This window comes from Corylus avellana, chromosome ca1 (assembly GCF_901000735.1).
Source record: "Corylus avellana chromosome ca1, CavTom2PMs-1.0".
Classification (NCBI taxonomy): domain Eukaryota; kingdom Viridiplantae; phylum Streptophyta; class Magnoliopsida; order Fagales; family Betulaceae; genus Corylus; species Corylus avellana.
The window spans coordinates 13,458,695-13,470,770 of NC_081541.1; the positions used below are offsets into that span (position 1 = coordinate 13,458,695).

A 12,076-nucleotide genomic window follows, 5' to 3' on the forward strand; every position below is an offset into this window, starting at 1 on the left:
ATTAAAACCTATGAAATTGAGAGTAATTATGTAATTTCATAACTTTTAATGGGGTAAAATTGAAATAAAGGGTATCAAAATCCCACGTGAGATTCATGTAGGATGATTTCATCTAATTAAACAGAAATTAGTAACAGATGGTCTGAATTGAAAATTTTTGAAACATTAAAGGGATACATTGCCAATTTTTAAATATTGGGGTTCGAATTAAAAATTCTATAAAACTTAAGCCCTAGAAAGAAAAAGGAAAAAAAGATGATGTTTCAACATCTTCTCCTCTTGTTACATGAGAATGGAACCCACAGAGATGAGATGGTGGGTGGTGAAGCAGCACCAGCCAAAAAGAAACACTGTGGAAACGTAGAGATTTCTATGGAGTGTGGACAGTCTTTTATGGACTCTTGTGTTTGTGCTGGTGCATGCAGCAAGATAGCTCTGATTATTATTTTCTCACTCTTTCTTGTCTTTTTCCACGCTTTTTAATATCTTTGCTAAGTCAGGCTTCCACGTGCTTCTGGGGCTCTTCACCTCTTCCTCCCCCCCCCTATTCACCAATTCAATGCCCCATTCTCTTTTTTTTATCACTCAATTACACACTCTCTGACTCTCTGCTCCCCTTTTGTTTGTATCTCTCTGACAAGCACAAACACCAGACACACATTCATGGTGGTATGAGAAAGTAGCAGCAGCAGCAGCAGCAAGAAGAAGAAGGCAGCAGCAGCAGCAGCAAGAAGAAGAAGGTATCTGAGATTTGGGATCAAAGATGATGGAAGGAATCATCAAAGGAGGAGGAGGAGGAGGAGGAAGGGTTGGTGTGGGTGAGGAGGACATGGGAGATGGGATGCAATGCAGCGACCATCCCTACAGGAACAACCCAGGTGGGATCTGTGCTTTCTGCCTTCAGGAGAAGCTTGGCAAGCTGGTTTCTTCATCTTTTCCTCTCCCTATTCGTGGCTCGTCGTCTTCTTCTTCCTCTCCTTCTTTTAGATCTGACGCCAATGGGGGTGCTGGTTCTTCTTCCTCTCTTTCACTCTCAATCCGTCCCACATCGACAATAAAAGGCATCAATGATGGCGGTGGCAAAGATAGTCATTATCATGAGTATTATGCGAGGCGGGCCCGGATCCCTTTTCTTTTGGGTAAGAAGAAGAAGAAAGTTACTACTGTAGCGTCGTCGGATCGTGCGGCTGATATTGTTTTCAAGCGAAGCAAGTCCACCACAACTCCCAGGAGAAACCGCTTCTTGGATGCTGATGATGATGATGAAGAAGACATTAGCCCGAGAAAAAGAGGTGGGTTCTGGTCGTTTCTCTACTTCTCTTCTTCCTCTTCCACTTCTTCATCTTCTTCCAAGCCCAGCGCTCCCAAGGCTGTGGACAAGAGCTTCAGAGAAAACACCCAGATCACAACTTTGACAGCAAATGGTACAGTGGGGAAGCAGAAGGAGAAGTGTCTGGGGTCCTCTTTGGGAAAGAAAACTGAAATTTCGGAAGAAGATGATAGTCCCAATAGCCAAGGCGCCACCGCTTCGGCCTCGTCCTTGGAGCGGAAGGTTTCAAGATCCAGATCTGTTGGGTGTGGAAGCAGGAGCTTCTCCGGCGACTTCTTTGAGAGAATCTCCACCGGTTTTGGTGACTGCACTCTACGAAGAGTGGAGTCCCAGCGCGAAGGCAAGCCGAAGGTCTCATCCTCCGCCGTGCACCGTGGCGGCGGCGGAGACCACCACTGCAACATGAAAGAGAGGGTAAAGTGCGGCGGAATATTTGGTGGGTTCATGATAACTTCCTCATCCTCTTCATCATCCTCTTCCTCGTATTGGGTGTCATCTTCAACCGAGGATATGAACGGAAAGCCAGGTGCCCATGGCCGGAATAAGAGCTGGGGCTGGGCATTTGCGAGTCCGATGAGAGCTTTCAGCAAGCCTTCCTCAAAAGACGGAAAGAGGGATATCGTCAGACAGGCTTCCGACAAGAACAGAACCGCCGACTTGGCCGCCATTCCTTCCTTATTGGCCGTGAGAGGCTAGAGAAGATTAATGCACAGTACATGTTTGTTACTTTGTCTAATATTTCACTCCATTTCTATCTGTGTTGGTGTCTATGGATATTCCATTAGTAATGTAACACTTTTTCTTCCCACTTTTTTATTTTTGGCTCCATTTTCATATTATTTTGGTTTCAAATAGATGCCTGGACTGCACCTCCGGTGGATGGCTTGATGAGATTACGTATTTGTTGGGGTTGTGAGTTAGAAATCTGTATTCTTTGTTTGTGCTTATTTTGTAATTTGCACTATGATTATCATGTTATGGCAAAGATGAAATATATATGTGTTTCTTTAATCAGATGCAGATGGTCAACTGATTGCACGTTTCCCCTTCACATGCCCACACATGTCTGGTGGTATTAAACACACTGGAATATAAATTCAATTCAATGGGACTTGTCGTAGAGTTAAGATAGTCCTGTGTCATTTCATTTAATTATAGACTATAACGATGTAGACAGTGGATATGTTTGCCAGCTGCTTCCACAGTTGTACAAGTCTACAAATACTTGCAAGTATAAAATACTTCAATAAATAAGAAATAAATTTTTGGTAATTCAGTAAATAAGCAAGAATTTCATATGGGTATCGATCAAAGGGGAGAAATTTCCTCCAAAATTTGTGTCTTTGATCAACTGATCGGTTAGATTTTTCATATGTTGTCTTAAAGCATCAATGAAATGTTTAGATTCGATAAACTTTTGGGACATTTAATGATTTAATAGTGGCATTCTTTCCTTTACCCTTTATAACAGAATTCTTAGCAGCTTTCTCATCATTTTCTTTACATTTAAGGATTCAAACTATTTTTTGCTTTTTTATTTCAAAATACACCCCAATAGCTTCCCTTAATTATTTCTTATATCATTAAAATATTTGTTTTTTTTTTTAATTATATTATATATATGAGATGAAAGATGAGAGAGAATTGTGAAACATGACTCATAAGAGGAGAGAGGAAAGAGGAGAGATAATCATTTTTTTATTTATTTTAATAATCATAAGGATTGCAATAGTAGAATGTAGCAATGTTAATGTTTAGAGTTTATTTAGGAAGTCTGCTGTAAGATGTTTTTTGCGATTTTTTGGACATATTTCTTAAACTTAGGGAACAGACTCCTCATATGCTCTAACGAGTTCATGAACATTTACTCCCAATGAGTAATGCTAAATGTACTTTTTTAAAAAAAAAAAAAAAAAAAAATTGATGTGACTTTTAAAATTATCATTAAATTTGTTATTAATCACAATTAAATTTTGATAAAATGATAATTTTAAAAGACAATTAATTTTGAGGAGAGACAAGAAAGACATATATGGAAGAGCATCTAACATTACTCTGAGACTCTTAACAATGTACAAACTCTAATGATATATGCAACTCAAACAATGAATCCTCAAAATTGATTTATGCAACTCAAAGAATACACAAAAATCTCTCTTAATATTTTTCTTTATTGTTTTTTGTTTTCTTTATCAAAATAAAACTAATAACAAACCAAACACAAAACATTTATGAAAATATAAAAATATTTTTTTAGATATTTATATTACATCAAAATAATTCTTTTTTTTTAAAAAAAAATAATAATAATAATAATAATCTCCGTCACATTAACAAATGAGAAATGTTTGGTGTTAATATTTTTTTTCATATTTTCTCAATCACATCTTACAAATTAACCATTAAATTTGTGAACTTATGCAGACCCCACACAAGTCAATGATAGACCTCACAAATTTAATTGTTGATTTATTAAATTTGTAAACAAATATATATATAAATTATTAATACCAAACATTTTTCTTAACAAATAAAATAGTTAGTTTCATAAAGTTTAAAGAAAAAGTTGGAGACTTTAAAGTAGAAGAATTTTTTTTTTTTTTTTTTTTTTTTTGGCTATATATGGAGAAAAACAATATGAAAAATCATGATTGAAGTACAATCGCAAAGGGACAGGAGAAAACTGCTTTGCAGAACACTTTTACATGGCTTGAAACAATGCAATTTGGACCACCAAACTTGTACTTTCAACTCACGGGGTTTAGATTTTCCTTTGGACATGTTGATAGAAGCATTTTTGCCTACTAATTAATGAAAGTCAGTTAATTAACCAATTTTATATTGATAACGAATAGTTTCAACTTTTTTAATTAAGTTGGTTACAAGTTTTATGTTAAGATTTATCAAATTTCTTATAATTACAAAATCATTAAAGCATGTCTTATAAATGAAAAGAAAGCTAATTTCATGAAACACATACTAAAAGGACAACCACAAATCAGCTGGATAACCACAATAATAAAACCTATAAGATAAAATTTAAAATTTATTTGAAAAATTGATTAAGTCGGTTAATTGTCGGTTAACCGACCAAAAACAAATCCTATACCGACCGCTAGAAGTTGGCTGTCGGTTAGTGAACAGTTAATCTGCTCACACCCCTACCCACATGAAATCGGATAGGATCCTCTACAATTGAAAACATGAGGGTAAAATTGCAATTTTACTTTTTGTTTAGACCATTTTACCCTCATGATATAACTAACCAATTCCTATCCAATTCTTTTCAATCGGAAGGATCTAATTCCTATAAGCATCTCCGTGAATGTAAAGTAAAATGAAAGTGTAATTCGGGGTTATTTACTTTTTTTTTTTTTTTTTTTCTTTAATACAAACTTTAATAGATTATTCATTTTCTTTTCAAACATTCATATTTTCTTACAGTCATATATATATATATATATATATATATATATAATGATCATATTTTTCAAATGAACAATCAACTACTTAACTATTTATAGTTTTCAAACCATTTTCTCAGGAGCTAAACACAACATCATTACATAAACTGAAGTCGTTTCACACTATCTTATCAACAAAGAGCTTCCAGATTCCAGCATCTTTCTATTTTATTCTGATCAATTATCCGAATTGAAGAGTCCACAAGGAGCTAAAACGATCCAGTGAAAGTACAACAAAAAAAAAAGCACTTCGGACAAAGTAAATACTACCACACATGTACATACTGATGTCGTTATTATATTTCTTGAAAGATTATATAAAGCAACATAAAATAAAACATGCTTTGTACTTCAAACACATATACATATACACATTTTCGTATTTCGAATATCGTTCTAGCTAGCTTGTCTTAGTATTTCTTTTACCCACTTAATACACATTTATTCATGAGCAATGGTGATTTTTTTCATGACCGTGCACAAGACAAACATCATGGGAAATTCGGTCATATCCTAACCGCTCACTAGACGATCACTATGTATGAGCCAACAAAGCTGAAACCGAGCACCAAACTAAGGATCTAATGCCTAGGTGATTTCCACACAACCGCTCGCCAGCCCGTCATTATGGGGAAATTTACCACAACATGACCGCTAACCAGACCAACGTGATCATGTCACGTGTAATCCCTACAGCTCTAGACCGTGACCGCTCACTAGGCCATCACTAAGAACAATTCCCACAACTGCTCACTAGACCGTTATCATGGGGATATCGTTTGTAACGACTAAGAAAAAAGTACGTTATCATTCTAAAAAGATTAGTAAAATGTAGCATGACATCATAGGAGATGCGAAGAATAATAGCAATAAGAAAGAATGTATATAATTTAGATCTTGAATCTATCAAAGATTTAAGAAATCTTCTTAAAACGCTAGAGTCTATCTAGGATTTGAAAGAAAATAATAAAGAAACTCAACTATGAGGCTTCTTATTGATAAAAACTCAAATATAATCAAAAGCTACGTTCTTGGGGCTATAAGCGTGTATTTATAGCCCTCGAACTCCTAACCCGAGTAGTAAATAAAAAATAAGTCGATTTAGACTTCTATAACTAATCTCATCCGGATGGCATGTAGATGAGGTTGCAAATGAGATTGCAAACAGCTGCAATTTGTAGACGAGGTTGCAGACTGCTGCAAACGAAGCTCTCTGGAATTCAGCTTCATATCTTGAGAATTACTATGGTGACTTCTTGGGAATGTCCCGTCCCTCTTTATGAAATCCCTACCTTCCTGGTTTACATCATCCTCCCCAGGTTGGAGAGAATTCATCATCGAATTCACACCCTCATCATCATCGTTCGTGGGGCGAAATTTCTACCCTACATCATTGTTCGTAGAGGATAATTTTCACCCTATATCATTCTCCCCATGTTGGAAAGAATTCGTCCTCGAATTCAGATGGGTCTTTCCACAATCTTTCAAGTGCCTTGTTAACTCGTTCCATTCCCTTTTTCTCAAAACCATAACAAGGAAACATCCCATAATACACGTGATGCCCTTAATCATGGAGAGACTGTGACGATTATCTTAAATGCCCCGCACATTATCTTGCCAAACGCCAGGCTTGCTTGCTTTTCTCATACCTTGTCTTTCTTTTCTTTTTTGACATGCATACCTTGTCTTTCCCATATGCCATGAAAGTCTTCAAAGAACCAGCAACGGCCCTGTCACTTTTTGATAGAACATTCTCTTCCACCATACAGATCTCATCACAAATTTGGTTAGAAGAATTTAACAAAATAGCATCTACCCTGATGAAATCAACATAGTTAATTGGCGCAATACTCAAATCAAAGACTTTATCCTCGAGGCTCTTATCAAGCATACATGATGTGTAAAAGTCTCATTAGCAAAATTTTCAATATTATCCAAGAGATTTACCTTTTCTAATGACTCATCTTCGTCAAGATAGGTGTCCCAATCTACGACAGAGTCCTCTTCATGGTCATAGGACAAGAATCTCTCACGAGATCTTCGTCGTTGATATCACTATCATAGGTTGGTGGAGAATTCCAATCCAGGAATCATTGTGAAAGATCTTGAACATCTTCATACGAATTCCTGGAACTCTTCATCAATGAATTCACCTTCCTTCCCCACATAAGATGGATTCGAGGATCGCAAATAACGGTCAAGTTGGCATGTCGCAGACTCCCCGCGTCAAACCATGACTTCCTCCATTGAGATCGCGCCCCACTAAAGATAACCACGTCATCCTCATCCACAAAATATGGGGTTGGTTAACGGAGACGATCGTTAGGACCACCCATGTTGGCCAATTGGTTAATAAGGGTCTCCATCTATCCACTCATAGCCTTCAACTGCTCCTCCATGCATTCCCAACGAATCACCGATTAATCCTTACGCGTTGTTTCTATGTGCACGTACACTTCGTTCATATCTACAAAACGGTTACCCTTCCCCATTCATGTAATTGGAAAGTAATTTTGACTCTGATACCAACTGATGCAGTGTGACGTCGTGGGATGCGAAAAATAATAACAAGAATATATATATATATATATGTGTGTGTGTGTGTGTGTGTGTGTGTGTGTGTGTGTGTGTGTGTGTAACTTAGATCTTGAGTCTATCAAAGATCTAAGAAACTTCTCAAAACTCTAGGATCTATCTAGGGTTTGAAAGAAAATAATGAAGAAATTCAACTCTAAGACTTCTTATTGATAAAAACTCAAATATAATCAAAAGCTACGTTCTTGGAGTTATAAGCATGTATTTATATCCCCTAAACTCCTAACCCTAGTAGTAAATAGAAAATAAGTTGATTTAGACTTCTATGACTAATCTCATCTAGACGGCTGCAAACGAGATTGTAAACAAGGTTGTAGACGAGGCTCTTGGGAAGTCACTTCAGTCATCTCATCCAGACAGTTGCAGACGAAGCTCTCAAGAATTCAGCTTCATGTCTTGAGAATTACTATGGTGACTTCTTGGGAGTGTCCCATCCCTCTTTATGAAATCCCTAGCTTTCTGGTCTACATCAGTAAATTTAGATATTTCTTAGATTTATTTGGGCTACTACACACCTTCTCAATATGGGACGTGAATATTATGTGTTGGTTCTCTACTAACTCATGACTTTATTTTCCCTTAACTCTTTCTTTAGCTCTTTTCTCTTATACAACTTAAGTTCTTTATTTTGAACCCAACTTAAACTTTTCATTTTAAAACTGATCTTATTTTCTTATACTTTCTTTTCTTTAAAACCATTCTTTGAAAATTATTTTCTTTAAATTCCTATTCTCAACGACTTGTAAACAACATTTCAACATATAATGTGCAATATATAAATTATGTAAGGTGTAGGGCTCATACCACGAATAAAACTATGCATCCACTCTATATAATTGAGTTTACAAGGTTTAAGACATTCATATTCTTGGTGGGAAGCTTTACTTACCCAAACATGTTAAACACTATGAATGTAAAATTCATTTCAGTACTTCAAATGTTCCTAAGAAACCAAGCCGTCAATGTCCTTGAAGAGTTGGTACCACATCTATACTTCCCTTTCCAATGGTCTTTTACTCCATTATATCAAGAAAATCTAGCTTGGCCAAGGAATTGGATGATCCACCATTTGTTCTCCCTCCTTGATTCATTGCTATCCTGGATTCTACTGAAGCTCCTCCACTTTGGGCAAAAAGACTATCAACTTTGGCAATTTGCTGCTTCGAACGATCAACTCTGACATTGCAAGCTTTGATACCAAATTGTTACGATATTTCGTACTAAATTAGGTAATGAAGTGATTAACTATGAAAGTAGTATGATCTTCTCTGCAATTGTTCCCTATTTTGCAAGCTTTGATACCAATTTGCTATCCTGGATTCTACTGAAGCTCCTCCACTTTGGGCAAAAAGACTATCAACTTTGGCAATTTTTTGCTTCAAACGATCAACTCTGACATTGCAAGCTTTGATACCAAATTGTTACGATATTTCGTGCTAAATTAGGTAATGAAGTGATTAACTATGAAAGTAGTATGATCTCTCTGCGATTGTTCCCTATTTTGGGTTATAATTTTAGTAAATAGTAGGTTATTAGAGGTAACTGAAGCCTTCTTCAAACAAAAGTTTGGAAATCAATTCTCTACATGCCATATATTCTTCTATATTTAATTATTAAATAAACGTTTACAAGGAATATATGGATAAATAAACAAGTAGCTTGGACTTATAAAAACATGATAAAATGATAATTAAGACTCATTTATTCAACTAAGCTACTAATTAAACAGTCATTAATCAAAAGATAAGATTCAACAAATAACCATATATCAATGTAACTATCAATGTAAAGCACACTTGTCCTGCTGTAAGCCTTCTCCTCCACCACTCATCTTTATCATGCAACGTGGGTAGGTGGTCTTCTAAGGTGCACACATCTCTTATCTTAATAGTACTATTGAGTATTCAATGGAAAATACTTTTGATGTCTATAACGACATTAAACCTTTTTTATTAACTTATAAATAATAATCAAAGCCAATATATTGAGATGAGAATCCCATCAAATGGATCTCCATATCTCCATAGTTTTATACTATTAGAATTTACAAGATCTCTTGTCATATTTACTATGGTAAAATCAGAATATAATCATTGCCATGTCTATCTTGGAACTGATGTTAAAATTTTCATCTGATTTGGATTTAGTCCTTGAGGTTTTAATTTCAAAAATATGATAATTATGTTTTGTACAAATTTAAAATAGATTTTTCTGTTATTTTACCGTCAAAACTGACCGTTTGTCATCTACCACATATGTTTCATTTGACACGTCAATGTCTATTTCAACACCTCAATTCAATGTTGTTAGTAATTGGACTTCAATATACTAAGAGTGAAGCTGGTCCATAAAATATCAAGAGTTGTATCTCTTGAATATGTAACTTCCATAACCAAGAGATGTGTGTCTTTGTTGGTTATAAATAATCCATGAGATGATAGTTAAAATAAGATTATCCATTCAATCATTTCAGAATTCAAAATTCTGAAACTCTCAGCAATTCTCTTTTCTATTCTCTCTCAAATAGCATTTAGGTTGTGGGCACATGTGTTTTGTTCTTGTAATAAAACATCATAGTTGAGTTCTTTCAAATCTGAATGTGAGAGGCATCACTATATATACATTGTAGAAAACTTGCTAAATATCCTTATTTGTAAATTCTAAAAGAAATATATACATTATAGAACTCTATGTTTTTATGTTTATGTTTTTCCAATAAATGTCATTCCAACGGAACATAAGTCTTTATTACTGTTAATTTGTTCTTTAAATTTGCAAGTTTTGTGTTTTTCTAAATTCTACGTGAAAATTCAAAGGCATGAGACTATTGACTAAAGAAAGGCATAGTCATGAGGATAGAATCAACAATAAGTCCAAAGGACAGCACAGGATCCTCATGGTCCTCCATTGTCTCACCCTTGAAGCTCCAATGCATCAATCTCAGCCGTACGATTGATGGAACAGTCAGGGGTCCAGGGCCCACGTAGAAGCGGTTGTAGAGTGTTCTTTAATCGCACGGTCCTTCTCTTTCTTCCTTCCCCAGCACTCCACACGCACAGGCTACACCCTCCTCTACCGAAGCTTGCCGACACCGGGGCACATGATGCGACTGCGTAACCTCGCATGTCCAACCTCGATGACATGATTCAATATCGTTTACAACAATTTTTTTTTTATATATAAAATGTCTACCCACAATATTTATAATGTCTTACTATAATATTTATTTTTTACTAAAATATATTTTAATAAGTACATGAAGAATGGATGTTATACGTACAGTCCAAGTCAACTATAAAAAGAATATTTTAGTTAGAGCATTCTAATTGGACTTGGCTATTTGGCAAAGGCCTTGGACATTTTCACCTTAGTAAAAATTGATTAACGTGAAAAAAAAAAAAAAAAAAAAGAATATTTGGTATCATAAAGTAAAAAAATATATATATTTTATAGTAATTTTTTATTTAAATAGTAATAAAAAGTTATTGATGTACTATAAAAGTAAAAATGTTGGAAAGTTGAATTTTTGAAAAATAGTACCGGGCCACTAATTACTTTGGTGAAAAATTTGGAGAGTATGAACAATGCTCCCCCAACTTCAGAGCATTCACATCCACATCTTTATCGTGGAGAAATTCCTATTTTTAGGAGCCAAAATGATAAAATAAATGTTTTTAACAGTCTATCTGGCTCACATTCACATCCACAATCTCTGGTTCACTTCCACATCTTTATGTGGAAAAATTTGGAAATAATTGCTACACATACTCTTATTCTTTCACTCACTCTTAAGTGACTTCAAAATTTAGAAAAAAATTTGAAAAAAAATGATAGTATGTGTAACATTACTCAAAAAGAATCGTTAGTTGATGTGAACGAAAATTCGAGAGGAAATTATCTTATTTATATTGAATGTGTATGACACTTAATAAAAAGAAAATTGAAAAATATAACCGATAGAAAATGACAAACTTTTAAAAATATATATTTTTTAAATATTTAAGTTTTAGGAAAAGAAATAATTTTTTTAAAAAAATAATATTTAAATAAAATAGCGCTGAAAGTAAATTTAATTTGCTAAGACAAAAATAAATAAGTAAAATAAAATATATAATTTTTTAATTAAAATAAAAAGTAAAATTAAGTAGTGCGAGGGTGATGTTTTATTTATATCTTAATTAATCTTTCAAAAATTGTATTGGTCATTCAATTGACAAATTTTTTGATAACCCTGATAAGTTGTCCAAATGGGCTGTCACTTCTTTCAATTCTTATCCATTGGCCAGTCAATCTGCTTGCTCATTGTCTGGATGCAATTATCCAACTTGGTTTTGGATGATTTAAGTTAAGATCCCAAACTAATTCTGGTTCCACAAATTCAACATATATAAATATAATGGAAACGAATTCCCTGGTTGAATAATTTCAATAAGGTCGTGGTATAAATTGAGTGTTTTGCATCTTTTAATAGAAAGTAAATATTTTAGCTTGAAACGCAAAAAAATAATATAATTTTTTTATACCAAATAATTTTTCTTTCTCATGACAAAATACTTTATAGACAAAGTCCTCATTGATAAAATCTCCAAAACCACCATCTTCGTTGATTTTGAAGGCTCCGGTGTTAAGGGCTCGAAGGTGAGTGGAGGTGTTTGGTCAGGGGTGAAACTAACATTTAGAGTTTGGG

The 12,076-nt window shown here is 34.6% G+C and overlaps 1 protein-coding gene across 1 annotated transcript; it reads left to right on the top strand.

Moving 5' to 3' along the window:
• The first annotated feature begins 325 nt into the window (after positions 1–325).
• Positions 326–2,344, top strand: LOC132184196 (uncharacterized). The gene has a single exon (XM_059597736.1). It carries the CDS (start codon positions 764–766, stop codon positions 2,024–2,026), a length of 1,263 nt encoding a protein of 420 aa, XP_059453719.1. The 5' UTR covers positions 326–763; the 3' UTR covers positions 2,027–2,344.
• Positions 2,345–12,076: the final 9,732 nt, after the last annotated feature.

Excerpts from the sequence above, each read along its gene's own strand:
- LOC132184196 (XM_059597736.1), top strand. The coding sequence starts at position 764 with ATGATGGAAGGAATCATCAAAGGAGGAGGAGGAGGAGGAGGAAGGGTT.